At 36.9% G+C, this 25150-nt stretch overlaps 3 protein-coding genes across 4 annotated transcripts; all 3 read left to right on the forward strand.

Moving 5' to 3' along the window:
* Nucleotides 1-1762: 1762 nt before the first annotated feature.
* Nucleotides 1763-8790, forward strand: cdc16 (cell division cycle 16 homolog (S. cerevisiae)). Its single transcript, XM_057336015.1, has 18 exons — nt 1763-1938; nt 2321-2375; nt 2501-2598; nt 2829-2867; nt 3015-3155; nt 3401-3560; nt 4111-4205; nt 4914-5047; nt 5164-5243; nt 5328-5377; nt 5501-5574; nt 5915-6040; nt 6125-6277; nt 6382-6445; nt 6574-6635; nt 7801-7936; nt 8030-8120; nt 8201-8790. The coding sequence occupies exons 1-18, from the start codon at nt 1891-1893 to the stop codon at nt 8443-8445; spliced, it is 1851 nt and encodes a 616-aa protein (XP_057191998.1). The 5' UTR covers nt 1763-1890; the 3' UTR covers nt 8446-8790.
* Nucleotides 8791-9976: 1186 nt separating this feature from the next.
* Nucleotides 9977-16947, forward strand: upf3a (UPF3A regulator of nonsense mediated mRNA decay). 2 transcript variants are annotated; one of them, XM_057336716.1, is made up of 11 exons: nt 9977-10241; nt 10736-10842; nt 10933-11039; nt 11281-11379; nt 11485-11595; nt 12995-13050; nt 13130-13288; nt 13479-13615; nt 13709-13994; nt 14312-14389; nt 15456-16947. In XM_057336716.1, the coding sequence occupies exons 1-11, from the start codon at nt 10101-10103 to the stop codon at nt 15618-15620; spliced, it is 1446 nt and encodes a 481-aa protein (XP_057192699.1). In that variant the 5' UTR covers nt 9977-10100; the 3' UTR covers nt 15621-16947. The 2 variants fall into 2 exon arrangements, with proteins under 2 accessions (XP_057192699.1, XP_057192700.1); XM_057336717.1 differs by lacking the exon at nt 14312-14389.
* Nucleotides 16948-18484: 1537 nt separating this feature from the next.
* p2ry8 (P2Y receptor family member 8) lies at nt 18485-23910 on the forward strand. Its single transcript, XM_057336235.1, has 2 exons — nt 18485-18647; nt 22226-23910. Exons 1-2 carry the CDS (start codon nt 18537-18539, stop codon nt 23261-23263), a joined length of 1149 nt encoding a protein of 382 aa, XP_057192218.1. The 5' UTR covers nt 18485-18536; the 3' UTR covers nt 23264-23910.
* The last annotated feature ends 1240 nt before the right edge of the window (nt 23911-25150 follow it).

The raw sequence follows: 25150 nt of genomic DNA on the forward strand, positions 1-25150 counted from the left end.
CTTTGGAAATAGATAATATTCTTAAAATTCTTATTCTACTTGGAAAATACCATATACATAAAGCAAAATTTTTGTCAATTGTACCAAATGTAGATTGTTTTCCACAGATATAAAGAATTTGTTGATTCTTTAATATTATTACGCAACAATAGCAAAGCTGTTAAGACATCTCGGCTACTGGATAAAATTCTTAATGTTTTAGATGTATAACTGATGTGTTTTTTTTGTTTTGTTTATTTGCATTGTGCAATTTTGTACTATTACATATTGTAATTTACCCTATTGATAAAAAAATAAAAATATATATACGTCAACATGACGGATACATTTTTAAATGTATGTTTTGATAAAATTCAATTTTTTTAATTAGTTACTTATTCGTATTATTGCTTATTTATTTTCTATTAAGCCAGCTATTCAAGAATAAAAACTTTTAATGCAGTGCATTTTCTTACTTAAGGTAATAAGCCATGTTTTGTTGTAGATTTATATCTAGTTGTCTCTGGACTCTGTAAAGCTGAACAACACAGATTCTGTATTATATTAAATAACAACATATATGCATATTAAGAACCAATTATGCACATTAAGTATAGTGTATACAAATAAATACATAGTTGCATTTACGTCACGACAAATGAATGCATTACAAACATAAGTATCTATTGTATAATGCTCGGGTGGCATATCAACATATGAAATACAGAACAACAAAAACCGGCAGCTCCTGTCCCAGTTCTCCCAAATAACAACAGTGGGACAACAAGTGGCCGACTTCACGCGGCGCTGCGCAGACTGATCAGCGAATGACAACAAAGTACCGTGAGAGAGATTAGAAAGCACCGCTTGCTCTTTCCGGCGTGATGTCCTCAAGTCTGTCCCAAAATGCACTCCCATGTACCCTTGTGGACTCGTGCCTAGTGCCCTAGGTCTGCACTTCCTGACGTCCCCAAGTGTGGACTCAGAGGAGGTCCACAAGACCGGAGTGTGTCATTTGGGACAGGGCCCATATTCTAATTTGTTGAGATAGTTTCAAACCAATAACCAAAAAAATAAACCAATTTATTACACGGCTCGTTGGAATGCTTGATTCTGATTGGCCAGTCGCGACATTTGCAGGTTCGTTATTCCCAGATAACAACCTCTCAAAACTAATAACACACAGTAACCTGGATGCAGCAAATCATTTTGACCGTTTTTTTTGACAAATTAAATATAAATATTACTTTTAATAACATATATGACATTAAATTTACAAATGATTAAACCAAATGTCCTGTTCGTGACATTTGAACGTCGTTTCTTACCTTAAAACCGAAAGTAAACGGCTTTTCCTCGCGGAAGGTCTGCATTCGGTAAAAAAATGAGCCAATACATTTTTCTAATTAAGATTTCATGTCCAGTTTTTTTTGTCTCATGTGGCAGGTAGCCGTGTAAAAAGCCGCTTCGCGTCGGGTCCTGATCACACTGTCGGGGCTTATTTCTGCGATAACAACCGGCTGCCTGTACATTATTCCTTGCATAACATATTGAATGTATCTTTCTTTTGTATTTTATTATGTTTTAGTTGTTTTTATGCTACTTTAGAATAAACCTTTCTGCCTGCAACAAATTTATTTTCGGTGTTATCTGTTTTTTATTGTTTGTTTATTCATTTATGTGTTTGTAGTTATGTATGTACAATGTTTTTTAAAATCATCACAGAACCTTTATTTCATGGACCGTTTTTCTGCACGGTGTGTAATCAATGTAACACACATTTTATGCTAACCGCGGGCTCTAGTGTGCATTCGGAGGATCTTCCCTTCAGCACAATTATAAACAAATTTTTTATCCGTTGTATATGATAAGAATGTCAGTTTTTTGTATCTGAGAAACTGTACAATCAACATGAATCTTGACAGGCTTCGTAAACGAGTGAGGCACTACATTGATCAGGTAAGGAGAGTCAGTGTAGTTAGCATCATTTATTTAAGCTCTTACTAACATTTTGTTCTGAATTGATTAAAATGATATTAGTTTAGATTATTGCTGTATCACAAAAAGGGAAAATACAGTTTGAACATTAAACTTTGTTATTTTGAGCTCGATATCTGTCTTTGAAGCTAACAAGTTGGAAGCTTGAGAAAGCTTACAATTGTATTACCATACTTGTAGATTGCTCATGATGTTTTGAGATTAATTCACAGAATCGATTGCAAAAATGTCGTCTGTGATGCATTAAATTCACAAATCAAATTTTCATTTGATTGCAGCTCCAGTTTTACCATCATGTTAAGTTTAGTTTCTCTCATGAACTGTTACTTGATCTGTTTTACAGCAACAGTATCAAAGTGCTCTGTTTTGGGCTGACAAAGTATCATCATTATCACATGGTTAGTATTTTGCTCCTTCCTGAACATTGAATACTGTGATATGCCAGTAATTAAAATAGACATGGTTTTGTAAATGTGCGTATTTATGTGATATTGGACTTATAACAGACTTACCTTTTTTACAGAGGATCCTCAAGATATTTACTGGTTAGCGCAGTGCCTTTATTTGACAGCACAGTATCACAGAGCCTCTCATGCTCTTAGATCACGCAAGCTTGACAAGGTAAGAGCTGTAAGACAGAATGAGTAAAGTTGTGATTATGCCAGATATTCTTAAAGTTGCTGTCTTAAAAAATTCAAAATATAAATACAGTGTTATTTTCTAGCTGAAAATGTGCATTAAAGTAAATTCTGAGTGAACTAAACAAAAGAATCATGTATAGTTTTAAGGATTTGAAGAAAATTGAAAAAGGTTTGTTTGTCAATAAAATAAAAGTGTTGCTTTGTTTTCAGTTGTATGGAGCTTGTCAGTATTTAGCTGCAAGATGCCATGTGAGTATTTATATTCATACACCCAAATTTATATTTTATACACACAAAAGTGGGGGATTTGAATGACAGAAGTTTTGCAGGCACAGTAATTGCATAAAGAATTAATTAGTTATGATCATACTCTCTATATATTTCTGTGTTTTACAGTATGCTGCCAAAGAATATCAACAAGCTCTTGACATATTGGACATAGAGGAAGCAGCCAGTAAGAAATTATTGGACAGGAATGCAAAGGAGGATAATGGTTCAAGAGAAACTACGAAGGAATGGGAAATGTCTCCAGCCTCAGTGAGTTGTTTCAAGATCAGAACAGAATTGTGAAATGTTTAGCCAAATTTAAATATGGCTCGGTGTGTTGTCATCCATGCATTACTTGTAGAAACTGGCTTAGTTATCAACTGCCATTTATTTTTTCCACGTATCAGCTCAGGTACTCTCTGAACACCAGCGTGGGTGCATGCTCAGAAATATGGTTGGTATTTGAATGCCATAACTGGTTGAATGGTTTTCACACCCTGTGGCTTTTTTCTCAGATCAATAGTTCCATCTGTCTCCTGCGGGGGAAGATCTATGATGCTATGGACAACAGACCCCTTGCAACGACTAGCTACAAAGAGGCCTTAAAACTAGATGTCTACTGCTTTGAAGCCTTTGACCTTTTGACGTCCCATCACATGTTGACCGCTCAAGAGGGTAAGCAACACTGTTCATATGTACTCTAGATGCTTATAATAATTAATTGCAGTGCATATTTTTTATTGAAAGTTACTTAGAAATCATGTTACCATTTTACTAGTGCTGTCAAATCGATGAATAAATATACAAATATATAATACATATAAATACACAAACATACATGTATATATTTAAGAAATATGAGTCATATACTGTATATTTAGACATAATGTATATACTATATTTAAATGTAAATTTTATATTTTTTTGTATATATTATAATATATATATTATAAATAAATCTGTGTTATATATACACATGTACTGTATGTGTGTGCATTTATATATACCTATAAATATACAAGGCACACACATGTATTATATAAACACAAACATTTATTTTGGAATCGATTAATCGCGATTAATCAATTTACCAGCACTACATTTGACCTTTGTTAAAAGGTTATAAATAGTTTTCTCTCATTTTCTTTATTTACAACTATGCAGGTTCATGTCTTTTAAAAACTAAATGCTTTCACATCAATAACACATTATTTTGTTATTATAGAGAAGGACTTTTTGGATTCTCTGCCCTTAAGTCAGCAATGTACAGAAGAGGAAGTGGAGTTGCTACGATTTCTTTTCGAAAATAAATTGAAAAAGGTAGGAGGGGCTTCTTTGCTCTTTTCATCTTAACACTTTTAAGGTCAGAGAGGACAATGTTTTTACATTTAGTCATTTAGCAGACACTTTTATCCAAAGCGACTTACAAATGACGTAAACAATAGAAGCAATTGGAACAACATAAGGACAAAAACAAACAAAAAAAAGCATAAGCGCAGTAAAACTGGTCTCATATAGCCTGCCACAGTCTAGAAGTCAGAACTAATCGGTCAGGTGCTGACGGAAGAGACGTGTTTCAGCCCATTCTTAAAGATGGCTACAGACAGAATCTGTTGTTTAAACAACAATGGTCCAGAAGCACTTTTTTTAATTTAAGTCTTAAAGTTGTTCGTTTATCATTTCTATTCAGTTCTAAATGTTCTGTTTCTTGAATTTTGTTTTAACATCTGCGTACTGTTAAAACACCAAAATAGGACATGATCCGGGTTGTTTACGTTCTATAAAAGATTTGTGCATCAAAAATGTGATGTGCCTACAAAATAGCTTTTATTCTGGTGTGTAGACAGGTCAAGTGATGTGACGCTGTTTTTAACATTCACGTCAAATACTTTCCTTTACTTTTCCTTTATTTAGCTTGCTATTTTTGTGTGTTTCTGTTAAAAAGGAACATGCGCAAATGAGCTATTGAGTATTTCAATTGTTCTAAAGTGCTTGTTGAAGAGCTAATTTGCAATTTCCCTTTTCCAGTATAACAAACCTAGTGAGATGGTCGTCCCAGATATAGTCAACGGTCTCCAGGACAACTTGGATGTTGTCGTCTCTCTGGCAGAGCGACATTATTACAACTGTGACTTTAAAATGTGCTACACTCTCACGTCTATGTAAGTGCATACTGTCCACAAAACATTTATTGTTTAGGGAGCAGATACCACATTCTAATATTCAGTTTGAGATTTAGAGAAAGGTAGAAATCATCTCTTGTTTGACTTTATTTCAGGGTTATGGTGAAAGACCCATTTCATGCCAACTGCTTGCCAGTGCATATAGGAACCCTTGTTGAGCTGAGCAAAGCAAATGGTATGAAAGAAAATTACATTTAGTGTATATTAATTTAGCTTGAAGTCATTGTGGAATCATCACACCTTTTACCTGTGTTTTTAGAGTTATTTTACCTCTCTCATAAACTGGTGGATTTGTATCCCAGCAATCCAGTAAGTGAGAATTATAATATTCCCCAGTAAATGGGAATTATCTTTTTTTTCATAAGGTTAGTTTAATATCATGTGGTTTATAGTCTTATCAATTGTATGTCTGTGATTATTTTCTTGTCTAAGGTTTCGTGGTTTGCTGTTGGTTGTTACTACCTCATGGTTGGGCATAAAAATGAACATGCGAGGCGATATCTTAGGTATGATTATATTCAGTTGACTACGTAATTGTGAATGTTGTCAGTACAATTACATTGACGCATTTTATCCAAAGCGTCTCTGTTGTCTGATGTTTGTTGTTGCATAGGTCATGTTTTTTATCTCGTCTTCTTAAGTAACAGGTGAGAGAGTGAGAGACCCTGGTACCTTGTCCTTTAACATGCATCTTAATGATTAAATGTTAGTGCATGTTGTGGTAAACACTTTAATTTCCAGGAAACACCATTTCTGTGGTAAATCTGGTAAAGGTTACAAAGAGCCATAACAGCAGAATCTTGTTAGTGCTTGTGTGTTGTGGTTAACATCACGATCCCTCACCAGTAAAGCCACCACGCTGGAGCGCACATACGGCCCGGCTTGGATAGCATACGGACACTCGTTTGCTGTTGAGAGCGAGCACGACCAGGCCATGGCTGCGTACTTCACTGCCGCCCAACTCATGAAAGGGTGTGTATATAATCTTGCTTTTGATAGTCCCGTGTCTATATTTGATGGACAAAACCTCATTGGTTTCCTGTTTCTTTTTTTCAGGTGTCACCTGCCTATGCTGTACATCGGGCTGGAGTACGGACTTACCAACAACCCCAAGTTGGCTGAACGTTTCTTCAGCCAAGCCTTGAGCATCGCCCCCGAGGACCCTTTCGTCATACATGAAGTAGCTGTGGTTGCCTTCCAAAATGGAGAGTAAGTGATCCTTTCCAAAATCAACAACAATACTTCTACATTGTGTTCATCAAAAGTTTATGGTTTTGCATAACTCGGCTTATAAGCGCTTTGCTTTGTTGCAGTTATAAAACAGCTGAGAAGTTGTTTCTAGATGCTATGGATAAAATTAAAGCGATTGGAAATGAGGTAACTGTCTGTTTCTGTTGAATCATTTCTCTTCCTGTCATTTATTTTGGGCTGTGACTGGTCCCTTATAATGTGCTTAAATGTACTTATGTTTTAAATGTTCATATACAGTATGTATCTCTTTTCAGGTGACGGTGGACAAATGGGAGCCGCTTCTAAACAATCTGGGTCACGTGTGTCGAAAATTGAAGTAAGTCAAAGAGATTTTAGTGCCTAGCAGTGTTATTAAATATATTTACATTAAATTGATCTTTTACTTGAAATGCGTTTTTCTACATATGCACAGTACATACGCTCTATGCTGCGGATGATCTCAGCTGAAAGAACCTCATTATAGTCATGCTCAGTATGTGGGATGAGTCATTGTGATGGCTGAACGGCAACTAAAAAGTGTCTGTTTCTAAAATGATCTGGAGTGGTATTTTAATGAAGACCATAAGAGAAAGGCATGATCGCATTGCACCCCATCTGTTGAGTCCCCTTCGCTTTTCTCCACTTTAATAGAGTGCTTGTTTTGTTCCTTCACTGTAGTACTTGATGAATTATGCATTTCTACCCACTGGAAATCAAAGGGCCTTCAGTGGACGCTTCAAGACCATTCCACTTATGTTTTATGTAGTTATAGCCTAACTGTTTTTTGTAATTACTGAAAAATATTATTTTTTATTAGGTTACAAAAACTTGTAATTAGTTATTTAATTGAAATTCTGCTTTAGCTTCACTGGTTGTTTGTTTGTTTATATTGACAGTGCTTGCAAGGCACAGTTGTATTGATATTTCTAAAACATTTCTCAAACTTTTTTTCAGATAATTATATACAGCCCTAGCGTGCTTTGTATTTTGGGGTTTCATAAACTATAATTTTAAGATTAGGTGTGAATACCTTAAATTGAGTCAGCATTTTAAATTAGCAGTAAATGTCTTTATATTTGCATACTGAATTTTAATTGATATTCTTAGTTAAATCTCTTAACAGAAGTCTACATACAAAATGAAAAAATTAAGTGACCTGGCTGCCTTCAAATTTTGAGTTAATTCAACTAAAAATATTAGTTATTACATCAATTTGATGCTAAATGGTTATGTTAACTAATATTTTTAAGTTGAATTAATTAAAAATGTTAAGGCACCCAGGTTACTTAATTTTTTAAGTTAAAACAACAAATCCTTTTTTTGTGTAATAACATGCAGTATAAGTAGTAAGTTAATTGATTGTAAAGTCTGTTTTAAAGTGAACATTTGGTTTTCTGTGGCTTGAAAATAATGTTTTGCTGCCTTGGTAACAAGCTTGTCTAACCCACATTTCGTGGTGAAAAATATTCAGGTCAGTGATTGCTTTCAACTTGTTTGTGTAGGAAATACGAACAGGCTCTCGAATACCACAGACAAGCTTTGGTCCTCATCCCACAGAATGCCTCGACTTACTCAGCCATCGGTTATGTGCACAGCCTCATGGGAGATTTCGAGAGCGCCATTGACTACTTTCACACTGTGAGAATGCCATCATACTTCTGTGGTTTTGGTCAGTTTAAGAACCAGTCTAGTTTTTAATCATGATCTCAAACGTATTAACTTTATTTTTAGGCACTTGGTCTGAAAAGAGATGACACGTTTTCGGTAACCATGCTGGGCCACTGTATTGAGATGTATATCAGTGATTCAGATGCTTATATTGGTGAGACAGCCATATGTTTTCAATATGCACCATCCAATTCGAGGTACACTTCAAATGATACATGGTTTTGTTTTTTGCAGGAACTGACATTAAAGACAAAGTGAGAAAGACCCTCAGCACGCCCGCACTGATAAAGATGCTCAACACTTCCTCTGATGGCAGTGAAAGCAGAGCACAACCTGCAGAGGAGGCGATCGTTTGCCAGGAAACGCCACCTTTCAACACAGACAAACAAACCGATGCCTTCCAGCGCTTCCTCTTAGAATGCGACATGCACGAGAGCGACATGATGTTGGAGACATCCATGTCCGATACCAGCACGTGATCATGACCTGTCCTCTGTGGGTCTCAGAGAAACTTTGAATATGCGCATGAAAAGATGTTGAAATGTGACTTATGAAGAGGACACGACACAACCCTCCCTCCCTCATTCCGCTGAGTCCTTTGTGTTGGACACCTGTGGAATTTTTTACTATGAATAAATGTAAAGAAGTGAATGCAGAAGGTTTAAAAGAATGATTTAATCAATAAACCCTGCATCCATATTTTTACAAAAATGTGTGTTGTATTCTTGCTGTATTAAAACATCTGTTTTGTGTATGAGGCTGCACAGAATGTGGTTTTTAGGCTGCCAATGTAAATATAAAGGGTCAGCGCTTTTTTTTCCTCATGGATCGTGTTGTGATTGTTTTTACATTATTTTCACGAAAACATTATTTCATCATTGCATTTGTTATTATAAAGCAAGTTTAGGAACATTTCTATCCAGTTCAATGTGCGTCAGTGTTCGTAAATGTTATTATTGATTCAGTTTTAAATTGTTATTGAATTTATTTTGAGCTGTAAGTGGGCACGAGACGCCGCCTACATGTGCATCCCAAAACGTCACGAAGTCTTTTCAGTCCCCTAAACCAGATCGAAAGTGTCTTATTTATTTGATGTGCACATTATGTATTTCTAAATCTTTTGCGAAGCGTAGTCATGGGTTGCACACCATCCAAATCCAACATCAGCTATTCGCACGTGCGAGTGAGTCGAGATCTGGACACCTGCTCCACGTTTGTGCCCAGTGTGAAAAGCTCCGTGTCCACGCCAGAGAGACCGTCACCTCAGCTCTGCGTCGAGACAAGCAGCGGGAAACAAACTTTTCTCAGTGGTAAGAAACCATTTGAGATTTAACACTACACAGTTTCGATGCGTTTGCAGATTTTTGGATGTTGTTGTGGGTTTTCAGAGACAGTTGTCTCGTATGCTTCTTGCAGTTCCTAGTCGCGACTGTTACGGGCGCTCCGTGAGTCAGCCCAGCAGCCCGGACGGGTGGAGTACGGCGAGCACCGGCAGTCCGTTAGGTCCGGTTCGACCATGCGTGCATCCAAACTGTGCTGACCGCGATTCTGAGGACGACTGCGCAGCTCCCAGCATTAAACGATGACAGTCTCGTTATGAAGACAAATTTACAGAGTACTATTTTGCTTTATGGAATATGAAGCAAATATACTGTGTAAACAACCAAATAACATTTCTTCCACAATGGCCACCCTGCTGATAAAAAGTAACAGAAACATGACCGAAATTGTAATGGATTTAATGACAGTAGTGGGAGTTGTACTGGTTTAAATGGGAACCAAATCTCTCGTCTTGCAATGTTAGGTTCAGATGTTATTCGGCTGACGGGAACCAACAGAACAGCATTAAAATCTTATCGTATAAGGCCCAAAACACACATAAATGAATTTTCGAATTGTGTTCATTAGAAAAAAGTATGTATATAAAATTATAAAAAATTGAATTCTTTAAAAAGTATAATGCATGTAAGTTTTACAGCTGTGTTCTTAATGGTCGTTTTTGCAAAAACTCAACGATATAAACAATATCTAAATGACAACGCAATTCTGCGCAATGTCCAAACCTCGCGGTATTTGGCGGTCAATCCCGCGAGAGTTGTCAGATTCGGGACAGTGAAGAGGGGAAAATGGAGCTATGAGGTCTGAAAAGGAGCAGAGAACAGGAAGCAGGGAGAGAGGCAGCGTCGAGATCCAGTTCAGGGAGTGTCAGAGGGAGCATGACAACGTCGCGGTGAACCCGAAGCACAAGGAGGAAAAGAAGGAGATCTTCAGCAAGGTAAGTGGCGCACACAGGCGGACTGTAATGATGGTGGAATGCGCTCAGGGATGGAGGGAAAGGGATTCAGCACCATAGACAGCGAAAAGAAGCGCTGGAGAGCAAATCGACACAAATATTCCCAGAGATATCCATCACATCAAATGTTAATGCATGTTTTAGTGTTCACGATGGTGTATTTACATTGTGATCGTTTATATATATATATATATATATATATATATATAATTTTATAAAGAACTCAGACGAATTGCGCAATAAAGATTGGTAGATGAACAAGTAACATGAGCACATGATTTCTATATGTATTTGATTAATTTGTAGTGCTATTAAGGTTTTTTAGTTTCATATTTTGTAGTAGTTTAGGAAAATATTTACAAGTCAGCTTAAAAATAAGTGAGTGGTAACAAATAAACTACCCAAATACAATGCATGAAATCAAAGCATGACCTAAAACCTATTAAATTAGACTTTTTTAAAAATCTTGTCTTTAGGTTGTCATACGCCGACTGCCCCCCAGTCTATCAAAAGACCAGCTTGAGGAGCAGCTGAGTCCTCTTCCATCTTTTGACTATTTTGAGTTCTTCCCTGCTGATCAGAGGTAGGCCTATATTCAGTTTGTGTATAGAAAAAACTGTGATCATGTGCACTGTCATCGCCTTATACATTTGCGTATACTTATTTTCCTCAGCCTATACCCACATCTCTTCTCAAGAGCATACATCAACTTCAAGAACCAAGAGGATATTATTATTTTCAGAGATCGGTTTGATGGCTATGTATTCATTGACAATAAAGGTAATTCATTTTTTCTCTTTTAGATCATTTATTCATATATATTATTATTCATGATACAGATACAGATATCATCTTTTTGAGTCCCAATGCAACTGTAATTATTTCTTTTTACAATATATTGATAATATAATAGCTTTAATGTGTGTTTTATAAGGTTTTCTGTAGCTCTACTGGTAGAATCCCAGTGTTCTCTGGCATCTAGCAAATGTATACATTTAAAGTTTTATATCTTTCAACTTAGGCCAAGAGTATCCGGCTGTTGTAGAATTCGCACCATTTCAGAAAGTTTCTAAAAAGAAGTTAAAGAAGAAAGATGCTAAAGCAGGAACCATTGAAGAAGGTATTTTAAAAAGTGTCTTGTGTCAAGTACATAGGCCAGTAACTGCACATGAAATAATACATGGAAGGTTATTCACTTTGGTGCTACTTGAAATCTTCACATCAGACCCAGAATACAGACGATTTCTGGAAAACTACTCTTGCGATGAGGAGAAGTCAGTGGCCAACCCAGAAACACTACTGGGAGAGATTGAAGCTAAAACTCGAGAACTAATAGGTATGTGCTGTTTACATCTGAGTGCATATAATATGTCCAGAAAAAGATTTAGTTTTATTTCAATTGAATTTTAGAAAAATGTTAAAAGGAAGTTTAACTTACAGTACATGCAGTACTTTCTATCATGATTCTGGCCTTCTTGTCATGAGTTTTCTAGTCTGTGGACAGAGTTGTGACAGTACCATGTCTTTTGTGCTTGTTTTGTTATGTGTGGAAGACACGTGGCCATTGTGGTTACTTTGTGCTGCGTGTTTCTCCTGTCTCGTGCTTTGGCCCCGCCCCCTTGTTTCCCAGTAATTTCCCCATCAGTGTTTCATTCCCGTCACCTGCTTGCCACCTTCCCTTTGTAATTATCCCTCGTTAGTGTTCCCCTTTATTATGCCCCAGTTCCCTCTGTCCCGTGCTTGTTCGTTTTCACGTATTCCCGGTCTCGTGTCTCCTATATTCCTACCTAGCTCTATCTTCATCGCCCTGACAGAACGAACAAGCCAGAAAATGAACCCAGCAGACAACACCTCATCAACAGCAGGCCTCATGGTGGCAGTCAACTTCCACAATGGTCAGGTCTGGCAAGGGTCCTTTTCCTCCCCAAGGTGATCGCCCCTTGAGGAGTATGCTCGGGCCTCTGTTGCATGGAGGGGTTTCATTCCAGAGGTCCTTATGAATGCCTACTTCATAGCGGGCCTCAATGATCCTCCTCCTATGGTGATGTGGGAGTTCTCGAGTTTTAGCTTCATGGGATGTGATGTGAATGACCTTAGCCAGACCAGGAGGGACGACTCCAGGGCTCCATTGCCTGCCACGATTCCTGTCCCCCGCTCGAGGACGAAAAAGCGGAGGAAGGGGTTGCTGACGCCGCCAGCTCCGTGCCCGCCGGCATCAGCTCCAGTTCCGGTCCAGTCGCAGGTTTCCAGTCCTGTCCAGCCGCGGGCATCCAGTCCTCTGGAACAGGGGGCAGACAGGAACCTGAGAGAGCAGGAGGAGCCCTGGAGTCGTCCCTCCTGGTCTGGCTAAGGTCATTCACCAGACCCTGGAATGACACACGGATCATCTTCTCCCACATCACCATAGGAGGAGGATCATTGAAGCCGGAGACAGAGGGAACTGGGGCTTAATAAAGGGGAACACTAACGAGGGATAATTACAAAGGGAAGTGGCGAGCAGGTGACTGGAATGAAACACTGATGGGGAAATTACCGGGAAACGAGGGGGCGGGGCCAAAGCACGAGACAGGAGAAACACGCAGCACAAAGTAACCACAATGGCCACGTGTCTTCCACACATTGCATAACAAGCACAAAAGACATGGTACTGTCACAACTCTGTCCACAGACTAGAAAACTCATGACAAGAAGGACAGAATCATGACAACTTTCTCTCTTGTTGCTGTTATTTGTAGCCAAAAGGACAACACCATTACTGGAATACATTAAAAACAAGAAGTTAGAGAAACAGGTAAGGGCATCTAAATGCATGTTGACACTGTGATTTTGTATAAACATAATCTTTTAAATCATTGAGTTTTCCATTTTAGAGGATCAGAGAGGAAAAAAGAGAGGAGCGACGAAGGAGAGAACTGGAAAAGAAGCGTCAGAGGGAGGAAGAGAAGAGAAAGCGCAGAGAGGAGGAGAGGCGAAAGCGCAAGGAGGCCGACAAGCAGAAAAAGCTCTCAGAGAAGGAGATAAAAATCAAGGTATGACTCACACGTGTCTGACTCTGAATCTGACTGGTACACGTTTGATCGTCAGTACCGAGTCAGTGAGTGGGAAAATAGCTCGAATCATTCTTGAAACATTCTGTAATAAATGCAGTCCAACTCCACTTCGCTTTCCATTTCAGAAAATGAATGTCATTGCATTAAATCTGCATCTTGACTCATTTAGCTTCTGAAGAAGTGTAACAGAGATGATGATGTGGACTCAGACAGACTGAAAGATAAAGGAGACAGCGGAGAGACTGAAAAGAACAGATGGGAAAAGCCGCCAGGACACACAAAGTCAAAGGATTCTAAGGATCCTAAGTAAGTTCATTATTTGATCATTGAAAACATGCATTTATCAGTATCAGTAAAGAATGGCATATGCATTTTTATAAAGTGATTTATTCATTGCAGGGGTCAAATCGAGAGTGACAAGGAGCAGCGGGAGAGCCATGGCCGTCGCCAGAGAGACAAAGAGCATCGTGGCAGAGACGAGGATCGTAAACGGCAAAGGCATCACTACGAGTTTGATAAGTTCATGCGACGCAAGGAGGAGACCAAATGGGGTAAAGGCTACTGCCAGGACAGGGCCAAGAAAGACCAACATCACGGCTATTCCTACTGCCCAGAGACGGGCGACAAACTCGGTAAAGATGACCGAGAAGACATGGGCAACAGAAAAGAACGCATTCGTAACAAGGTAAATAATACAAAAGAGCACAAACATCTTAGCCAAAGTTGCATTAGCATTCCCAAAGTGTTAAAAAAACAGTTATATACATTTTATTGCCATGATTTAGTAAGTCCGGTCTGTGTAGCACAGGAATCCACCTGCAATACAATATTGACAAGATATTTACAGAATATTTGCTTATTTGACATTATGTCTGTGGGAAATACAATACCAATGCAGTCTCCGTCCAGCGGCTTTCAATACAGTTTGTTGAGGTAGATAGCTATAATTTGGCTGTTGGCAATATTGGGCTTATCATTGACGGAAGGCAACATGTCTCTCAGTCTGTGTTAGTGCATCAGGAGAAAAGGACTTCCCAATCTGAGGGGCCAGACCAGATAGGAGGGGCTCTGCCAGCAAAGGTACAGCTAGTTTTTGAGCCTTTTTACCGGGAGGGGATTCTACACACATTTTACAGGGTCAGGTGAAACTGTTGACAGCAGAATGCTGCTTATGCTTTATTGGTATAGATGGGGATCCTAATGGAATTCTGATTATTAGCACTGTGGTTTAGCCATTTTGCCCACCATTATTAATGCAGTAGAGACTGTGACAAAAGTGAAGCATTTCTGCATCACTGAATAGTTTTGCAGAAATAAAAACAAGCAGGTTTTCAAACAGGATTCACAAACATTCCTCCGGCTGTAGTTGGTCAGCCAAACACACAGTCTTGTCCCAATGCTGAGCCAATGTTGCTGTGTCAGGCTGGTCAGAATTCATAGGCAAACAGAGCAACAGTGTTTACAATAACAAAAAATAAACGCAGAATGGCTTCATTATAGTCGTAAAATTATTATAACATCAGTAAAAATTGCACATTTCATCTTCAATACAGGGATGTAATACATATTAGAAAACAATGTTTTTGTATGTACCAAATGAATTGCGAGGGGCTGTATATTTGTAATATATGTGTAGATCACACATTTATTAGACCACCTGTCAATTTTTTTAGAAACTTGTTTAAAGATTATACAGTATTGTCATTAGAAAAATAACAAACTAAAACAAGTAATAGTCTTTATTCACGTTTTTATTCCCAAATTTGAGCCAGCGCATTCAACTCTCAAAAGTCGGAAATAAGTCAAGCGTAACATTCAACCAATGAAACTTATTTTTCTTTAAGGACTGCAAATAAATTACTTTAATTGAGCACCTGAATGATACGGTAAGAAATAATTAAGTGCTTTCTTAGTTTTGCTGCTTTTCTTGTAAAACAGTAATACTGGTGGATATAAACCATTACAGAAACAAAAAAATATTTTTGTAATCACCGATACTGTGGCACAAACCTCACATTGGGTGGTCTAATAAATTTGTTAAGCACTGTATGCATTTAGCTTTAGGTAATGTGTTTGTGATAAAAACATGAGTGCATTGCTTTTTTCTGTTTTTTTTTTGTCTTTTGTTACTCATTTCACGACACAGGACCGCCCGGCAATGCAGCTTTACCAACCTGGTGCCCGAAACCGCAAGCGCATGGGCTCCGGAAACAAGACCTTTGACTTTCCGCCCATTTCACCTGAACATGAAGGAGAACCCTGCTACAAAACGATCATAGGAACAGGCTCGGAAAAAAGTGCAGATGAGTGAAAGCAGAAGTGTACATAGAAACAGGGGTCACGTCGGTATAACAGGATGAACAGTAAACTTCAACCTTGTTTCGGTTTTCTCTGTGAAATGTGTGAGTACAGTGCACCCCAACCCACGTTTTCAGAGGAACTGAGAGATAGTATCAGAAATATTCTGCCATCATCACCTTCCATCATGTTCTTTCTTGTCTGGAACAACACAGAATTTTTATTATTGCATTCTCTCATTTTTCGTCTGTGGAACAGCAGTGATTTAAAAAAAATAAACTAGATACTGTACAGTATAAGGATCGTGGGAGTATTATAATAAGTGCACTGTATTTTAAGTCTTCTGATGCCTTTGTGTAAAGTGAAGGTTATTTGGATATGTAGGGAAATTTGAATAGCTAATTCTTGACACTGACTACTTTTATAATGCTTTTTTGGAATTTTGTCGCTTGATAGCTTTAGTCCTCCTTTTCCTTTCCTTAAATGAAAAAAGTGCCCAGAAAAACTTCTTTCTTTGTGTTCCACAGAAGACAGAAAGTCAGATTTGCAAGTGCGAGGGTGAGTAAATAATGCCAGAATTCTCATTTCTGAGGGAACAATAGCATTAGTCTTTTTCAACCTTTCATGTAATTATGTCAGTTGATGGGCATCTGTACTTAACTGATTTATATTTAAGCCACTTCACTGAGAAAAATACCTCATTATTTACAGAGCTCAAATTTGTATGCTTTTTGTAGTGCAAACAAATGGATTCCATTAGAGAAGAGAATATAGAGTATATAGATTTTACTGTACAGAAAATATGTGTTGTGAAATCTGTATTTTAAATATTGAACTGTATCTGTAGGGTTATGCTTAAAGTTACAAAGCTATTTTTTGTTTAGAGTATAAAATCAGTGTGATATTGTATTAAATAAAGCATGCAAGACTTTACACTGAAATGCCTTTAAATGATGAATTTGTAGTCCCTAATACAATATGTAGACATTGTGGCTTTACGTGTATTCAGCTTGAAAATATAATTCACATCAGAGTATTGTTTTACCTGCGAGCCAAGAAGAACAAAATGAGGTCAAATAATACAGTATGTTGTTTCTAAACAATGAGCATGTTTTTAAGAAACTGATGCTGATAAGAAACAGAAACAGTTCAGAGGTGGGAGATACATGAGTTCACATGCCTTACCTATATTTTGCACTTGAAGATCCCATCCATTACTAAATATAGATTTGAAGGATTGTATAGTTGGAGTCCAACTGAAAATGAACTCTGTGGAAAACTTTGAAGTTGTGATATTGTATTTGATTGACCATTTGTGTACAATAAAGAAATTATATGAAGTAATACTTATTTAGTCATATAAATGAACTTGTTGTTTTTAAATGTTCAAATTCAAATTGGAATGTAGAAGTAAAATTTAATTCAAAATGTAGTATGTAGAAACTGAATTTAATTATGGTACTATGGACATCATTTTAACTTGGTAGACAAAATTCTAGCATAAAAGTTCTTGTGAAGCTAAGTCTAATAATAATAATAATAATAATACAAAACATCAAGTGTTATTGTTTCATCTGGCAAGAAAACTAAGCATCCTAAGTTTGCTCATTCTGAGTCAACCTAAAACCAGAAGTAGTTTGTACTACTACTGACAACACTGAAATGGACAGAATTAGATTGTCATACACTTCAGTTCCCACACTTTAAGAGTGAGAAAACAAGTCATAATGTCTTCCTGTGTCTTTTATCTGGTTTTACCTTTTCTAGTCCTCTATCGACATCAAGTGCTGCTGCTTTTGCCATTCTCAGTTAAATGTGACACTTATCTAAAGGATTTAGATGTGATAAAGTCTAATAAATGCCTGATGTACACAATCTACTAGAAGCATGATGGCATCTGTCAGTATTCTGTAGGCTTTGCTCTGAGATAATACATAAATAAAAGCAGAACTCAGCATTTTCACAAAAAACAAGATCACAGATGATGATAAAAGCCCTGGCACATTGCAGCCTTGAACAAAATAACAAATATAACAATTAGCAGAAATCAAGTGAAAGCAAAAAAAAAAGTTGAAAACAAAAAATCCCTCCAGACTTGATGGCCTCTCCAATTAAATACTTAAACCGATAGTTCACCCAAAAATAAAAATTCTGCCATCATTTACGCACCTTCAAGTTGTTCCAAATTTGTATAAATTTCTTAGTTTAATGAACACAGAAAGATATTTGCAAGAATGTTAGGATCTGACAGTTACCATTAACTACCATATTAGAAAGAAAATTTTGTATAATCTTGTTTTTGTTCTGTTGAACACAAAAAAATAAATTTTAAGGAATTTAAAAAGGCAAACAGTTAAAAACTAGGGCACCTTTGACTACCATTTTATTTTTTTCTACTATGGTAGCCAATGATGCCCCAGAACTGTCAGTTGCTAACATTCTTCCAAATATCTTTCTTTGTGTTCAACCGAACAAAGATATTTACACAGGTTTGGAACAGCATTCCTATAGCTCATCATTAAAACAAGTTATAGCAGTATTTTTAAGGACCCCTTTGTTTGGTTGTGAGGAATGGTGGCTTCATACCACATCCCACATCAGTTTTCAAATAATAAAATCCATTCCAATCTAGTCTAATCCAAAAATCAATAAAGAATGGCATCTATGATGATCTATAAAAGAAAAACGATATACATGATATGATTTCAAGGGAACTTCATACTTCCCCTGTGAATGATATTTCTTTTTTTATGATTGGCACCAGAAAATCACTTTAGTACTTTCCAAAAGTATTGGTGAAATAACAGATGTTATAACGTTGAAAAAGAAACGGTGTGGACTGATTGGTGCCTTTCTTTATGAGTTTTACTTTTTTATGTATGATATTTTGAAACTTTTCTGTACTACTGAGCTTTAACTTTTGCTTGAAATGAACAGTCGGGCAGGGTACTTCCTTTCTGCAAGAAGTTTCCTGAGTACAACACTCATACTAAGAGTAACTGCCATCAACACGCGAGGGAAGTTGCACATGCTTCTTGAGGTACGTACACAAGCCTGAAATTACTCATAAATAATATTTTCAACTAAATCATACTAATGTATTTGAGTCACTTTAAACCTTTCAGAGGCTTTATAATGTTTTAATTGTAAGATTTATGTTCATAATTTTTAAATAATATTGTTGTGAACAGTTACGTTGTGTGTGTTGCGCTGTTTGTACCTGAAGGCTTTGCTGCCTTTGTCAAAGACCGTATGTAACTGGTTTTCAAATAATGACCACAAAGTCTATACAGATTAAATCTCTGTTGACACTCCAGATCTGACAAATGTGTAAATGTAAAAGAAAATATAGACTGTAACAGAATGTGGTGCGATTTTTCCAAGTTATATTCTTAAGTATGTTCAAAAATGGCTTCAATTTATTTAAGTGTTGTCCATGTACATGTACCATGTAGTCTTGCCCAATGCACAGAGAGCTGGTTCGTAAAGGAACACAGTATCAACAAAATAAGCAGATGAGTCACAGTGTTCAACGCAATTGATGATTATGTAAAAGAATGTGCTGTAACAATACAAACATGTTCCTCTTAACAAGAAGTGCATTTAATGTAAAGAATAGAAATATTACATGGACTGCGTGATGGTTTATATTTTGACGTAATTTAAAAATTCTTGCTAGATTTCACTGCAAGAAAACTTGATTGAAAATATCTAGAGTAAACGTCAGACGGTTATAGCACATTTGCCATAAATATAATTTCCTTATCATTTACATTCCTTATCATTTACATTTACACATTCAAAGGGACATACAGTACATGGAATTTAAAATATTTATTACATTTTGCTGTCCCTGGAAAGAAAACGTATGACATTAGCATGGCTAGTATAAGGCCCATCAGTTACAGGAAAGCTCAAATTGCTTGTAATTGCTTGTAACACTCCTTCCCACCACACACTTGTGCATTTTGTACTTTATAATTTTTTCCTGAAAGTAAAAGATTAACTACAAACTTTTCTGTCAAAGACCTTAAACAGATAAGAACTTCTGTATGTGGGTGGGCTATCCCTTTAATAGACTTCCAGCACTTGTATACCAAACCAAACAAATCTTTCAAAAGTATTAAAAATGATCAAATCAAAGTGATGCCAAAATTACAGCATGTAGAAATACAGTCATTGCATTTTCACCATATTGTGATGAAAATGAGTTCAAACGGAATAAAAAAATAAAACAATAAAAATAAAATAAATATTGTGACACATTAAACAGATGGAAACAAAGATGTTAAATTTCAAACAATAATGAAAACGTTTGGTAATGAAAAAGGTTTGTGTAAAGGATCTCAAAGATATCATTTAGATGCAATGTGAATCTACTGTAATATCTATTAAATGGTTCTTACATTAATTATGCTTAGTTAGCACAAAATTCAAACCATTATTGAGCAATTATTGAGATTTGATTTAAACGGTATGGAAACCCATCTGTTAAAAGGAACGGTTCACCCAAAAATGAGAATTCTGTCATCATTTACTCACCCTCAAGTTGTTCCAAATCTGTTTAAATTTCTTTGTTCAGATGAACACAGAGAAATATATTTGGAAGAGTGCTTGTAACCAAACAGTTCTTGGCCCTTAACCTACAAATAGACTAATAAGTAGGGCTGAAAAGATTCCTCGAGTAACTCGAGTAATTCGAATACAAAAAATCATAGAGGTAATTTTTGTTCCCTAGAAGCCTCGTTTAATCCATTTAACTACAGTACACACGGAGCACTGCGTTTCCCCCACGGACCGTTATTACTAACGCACAGCCCACTAAACTCTGTACATGTTACAGGGCTCTCAAGTCTCACGCATTCACCGTGAGACACGCATTTTAGTCTGTTCACACGCTCACACGTGTTTCTCATGCTGATAAATAAGTGATAGTTTATTGAAATGGTGAACTGCTATTTTACTTAGTTTTAGTCTATTTTGCGAGTGAAACTTGTTTTCCGGCTGCATTGAGTCCATAAAACTAGATGCGGACTAGTGGATGCCGAATCCTGTTATTTACACATGCCATCTGTCTGTTCTGCATGTCTGAGTGAATGAACTGCACAGTTTAACGTGCTACACGTGTGATGCTCATGAATTTGTCCGCGTCTGCGCTTTATGAGGACATGAACACATGAACTTCACCCCCAAGAGTTGCTCTGAGAGTTTATTTCAGAACATTTTACTGAGTGAAGCTGACACACTAAAAAATAAGCGTCTTCCGACGACCTGCCAAAACAAAAGTCCGCTTAACTCAGTATTTTTATGTGGACAATTATATTACTATTTAATAGTAAAAAAAAGAAACTAAAATGAATTTAGATAAACTAAATGCATCATGTATAAGCTGAAGTTAGTTGTATACCTTTGAAATGATTCTTTCTATTTTTATTAATGTTTCTTATTTATACATTTGTATTAGGCCTATATATTGCATTTTGAATGTAATATGGCAATGGAATGTACTAAATGGGTTTAGTTTTCACAGATATTAATGTATGCAATTTCAGCAATAATTATGTTAATTTTTCTAAAAAGGAAACAAATTAGTTGTTCATTTTAAGAGACCTGTCTTATTTTCTCTTGTATATTTAGTATTGCTCTTTAGTAAAGAGAAAGTACTTATTATCCGAATACCTGATTAATCGATGGAAAATCAGTAGAATACTCGATTAGTAAAATAATCGATAGCTGCAGCCCTACTGATAAGTGTATAAGAAATATAAAGTTAGGGTTATGGTAATAAATAAAGGCAGGCGGCAAGCCCATATGTGCATTTTATTTAGATGGGACACGGGTATCATGAATCTATGCATGTCTTCTGAAGAAAAAAAAGCACACCATTTCAGAGAACATTTCAGCCGAAGGAAAAATGCAGTTTTAGGTCAACCTCTAAAATTTCAATCTGTGCAAGACAGCAGCACGTTGTCTGTAAATGACTGTACCAAATCTGAAGCTGGCACACGTTGTGGCATTGTAATCTTTTTCGCTTCCTTTGAAAGGACACAAAAAAGTCCCTTGTGCGAGACATTGTCCACGTGAATCATTTCTCTTCTAGATTCAACTCTTGAGATCGACAGTAGGCAGTGATTTGTTGGTAACGTGTGCCTTTGCATGCTGAAGCATGTTTTTTAGCACACGAAAAGCCTTTAAAACAATGCCCTCACGCTTCCTGTTCAAAGAAACGCACCCACATCTATGTGAAGGTGCATGTTGCATCAGTTTTAAAAAGGCAGATTTCTTTTCTTTCATGTGTGCATGGGTGTGTGACTGCAGGTCAAAAAATGTTCTTTTTAGTAATACCACAAAATGTGCGACAGGCATCTTAGATAACAACGCAAGTGCATTAAAACAACTAAAAACATTTTTAAAACGTTTACTAAACATCAACTATTACATGCTGTCACGGGTGTTGTTAAAAATATAATATTTCTCATAATGAACTTTTTCTAGTAAAATAAATCTTAGAAGTGCATGCGAGAAGACAATCATAACACGGATGTTTCTCACAACATGTGGTTAAAATGAAATGGGTCTTCGCACCTTAAGTGTAATCTCTCACTTTCTTTGAAACAGGTTGAGAAAACAACAATGAACATGTCACACGAGTACAACTTTACCAAAATGGATGCAGCCACCTTGGCCATGTTTGACAACAAATGGGCCAGTAATCTTGTCTCAGCCATCTACGTTGTAGTGACTCTGGCTAACCTCAGTGGTAATGGACTCTCTCTGTTTCTGCTGTTGGTACGCACCTCTCCGAAGAGCCCGTCGATCATCTTCATGATCAACCTGACCCTAACTGACCTGATACTAGGAACTGTGCTTCCATTTCAGATCCTCTACCAAATGCAGGGCTACAACTGGACTTTGGGTACAGGGATGTGCAACGTGCTGACTGTTGTATTTTACGCCAACATGTACTGCTCTGTTTTGTCCATGACTGCCATCAGTGCTGACCGCTATCTGGGCATCGTGAAACCGATGCGCTTCAGAGAGAAGAGAAAGAATAAATATGCAGTCATGGCCTGTATATTTATGTGGCTATTGGTCCTTGCCATTCTGAGTCCTTTGGAAAGCTCAGATCTGACATATTATGTAAAAGAGCGTGAAATCATCACCTGCTTCGACGTGTTACGGAGAAACATGTTACCGTCCATTGCCCACTGGGCGGCCTTCCTGTTCGGGATGTTTATTGTTCTCTTCCTCTGTCCGTTCATCATAACGGTGTATTGCTACATTAATATCATCTGTACGCTGGTCAGGAAGGCTAAAAGTCATCAAAAAGGGCGTGCCGTGCGTCTGGCATGTGCCGTTTTGTTTGTGTTCATATTTTGTTTCGCACCCAATAACATATTACTTTTGGCACACACGATTACAAGACTGTACTATGGCAAATCTCTTTATATGTACTATAAGCTTTCTCTCTCTCTCAGTTGCATTAATAGTTGCATAGATCCATTTATATATTATTTTGCCTCTAAAGAGTTCCGTCGAAAGCTAAGACAAATGCTGAGGTTGCAGACTCTCAGCACGACAGAGACTCAAATGATCGAGGGCCATAGGGAGAGCATTTTCTCTGCTCGCACGACATTCAATGCAAATGATGACTGAACTCGAAGCTGCACTGCCAAATGTGTCAGACCCCGTGTGATAACCAGGAGGCCACCGCTCTGACATAACTTTCAACATTTCTAATAACCAGTGTAATTCATAAAGAATATTCGAAGAAGGACTATTTTTCCTTAGATTAGTTTTAGTTGTTTTGTTTTGTGTTGCATCTTGCATTTGTTCTGTTTTTATTTCCTGGCAGGGCAGCTGAGGAAAAGCATGCCACTCACATGCCTTTTCAAAACATGGCATGTGATGTTTGTATATATTTTTTTTCTGGTACTGGAATAACCAAGTTCCTCTCACTGAGGCTTTTGCAAAACTTGTGTGTTGTTTTGAAAAAGTTAACAGTTGTGTGTTGGAACCGTGTAGCATTATTAGGAAACTATTTCATATTTCATGTTTTGGGCTAACTGTAAAAAGTAAAAATACAGTATATTAAAAAGACTTATGGCAGCTATTGAACATCTAAGAATGATCTACGCTGTAATATGTGCTGTTTGGGCTGTTTTAGTATTTATTTTACATCTTTTAACTTAAGCTGTTTATAACATTGCTGCATTATACTGTGTTATACTGTTTTAAAGTGTAGTGCACTCTGTTGTAACAAAGTCGCCGTGTGTCACCTTAAATTTAATAAATACATTTTATTTGCATTTGTGGTGTGTGTGCACAAACAAACCTCTCATTTACATCTAAATTACAAGGTAAACTCATGGGCAATGTTACAATGGGTTTGCGTCTAGTCTCATTGCTCTGAGAGAGCAGAAGTGCCACGGCCAGGTCAGGATTGATTTCAGTTCCTTTTAAAATGAGAACTATTGTGTGTAGTGTACAAATGTAGGCCCTCTGTGCCCCCAGTACAATCGACTTTTGCCAATGTTTGATTATTAAGGTGTTTGATTACACACACACTTTAAATCTAACACACCCAATTCTATTAGTTGTAGCTGTGTTTGGGATGCAGGAATGTCATAAAAACATTACAAGTGTATTGTGATAGTCAAAACATTTGATAATTTCATTACTTACAATTTTAGGTGAGCTGTCCCTTTAAATTACGAGCACAGACCATACAAAGATTGTAGAATTTATTGTTCAATGCATTTAACTATTTGCATTTATTTTTAAATCATTTTTATTTTATTTTGACCACAATCTATAGACACCCTTTTAAAGCCACACAGCCCTTGAGGATGATTTAATCTTTTTTATTTAGTGTATTTACTTGATAACCACATTAAATTAATTTACAATATGCACACAATTATTCTTAAACTTATCCCAAATAAAACGCTGAATTGACAGATTATTATAAATTACATGAATCACGTAAATTACATATTTTTAATCTAAATCAGCGTTTGCATCAGATCTCGGACTGTCGGATGTTCAACATTTCTATCGTTTAACACTAAACAGTTGTCAATTATTGAATGTTTTAGTCACTTACAGTATGTCATGTGTTGCACAGCACTCTTTCAACTTAGAAACTGAAACGTCTTGCTGAACAGCTGAAGTCACAGTAGCTCCGTCTTCTTTTATTTGATTGGTCACTGCTCGGCTCTGTAACCAGTAACTCCCGCCTCCTTTCATTTGATTGGCCACCTGACCTCACTTATTTTGATATTGCAATGTTGCGTTTAGTCAGTAATTTCACAAATTTTGACACACAACAAAAAAATAGTGGGATAAAAGCATTTGCCAAATGCATAAACGTAAATGTAAACGAGAGAGAGAGAGACTATCTAGATGCAATGCACACATTTTATTCGATTTGTTTCATTGCTCGCCAAGCCAACCATACAAAACTTGTCTTGGCCGAAGACTCGACCACAAAAAAAGAACATCATCATATTTCTGTTGCTGTCGATTACAAAAACTTCAACA

The sequence above is a fragment of the Triplophysa rosa genome, linkage group LG6, assembly GCF_024868665.1.
Source record: "Triplophysa rosa linkage group LG6, Trosa_1v2, whole genome shotgun sequence".
NCBI classification, from domain to species: domain Eukaryota; kingdom Metazoa; phylum Chordata; class Actinopteri; order Cypriniformes; family Nemacheilidae; genus Triplophysa; species Triplophysa rosa.

Coding starts and splice junctions, on each gene's coding strand:
- upf3a (XM_057336716.1), top strand. CDS start 10,101: ATGAGGTCTGAAAAGGAGCAGAGAACAGGAAGCAGGGAGAGAGGCAGC. Junction 11,380..11,484: donor AGCAGGAACCATTGAAGAAG/GTATTTTAAAAA, acceptor TCTTCACATCAG/ACCCAGAATACAGACGATTT. Junction 13,995..14,311: donor AAGAACGCATTCGTAACAAG/GTAAATAATACA, acceptor CATGTCTCTCAG/TCTGTGTTAGTGCATCAGGA.
- p2ry8 (XM_057336235.1), top strand. CDS start 18,537: ATGAACAGTCGGGCAGGGTACTTCCTTTCTGCAAGAAGTTTCCTGAGT. Junction 18,648..22,225: donor AGTTGCACATGCTTCTTGAG/GTACGTACACAA, acceptor TCTTTGAAACAG/GTTGAGAAAACAACAATGAA.
- cdc16 (XM_057336015.1), top strand. CDS start 1,891: ATGAATCTTGACAGGCTTCGTAAACGAGTGAGGCACTACATTGATCAG. Junction 4,206..4,913: donor TCGAAAATAAATTGAAAAAG/GTAGGAGGGGCT, acceptor TCCCTTTTCCAG/TATAACAAACCTAGTGAGAT. Junction 5,244..5,327: donor TGAGCTGAGCAAAGCAAATG/GTATGAAAGAAA, acceptor CTGTGTTTTTAG/AGTTATTTTACCTCTCTCAT.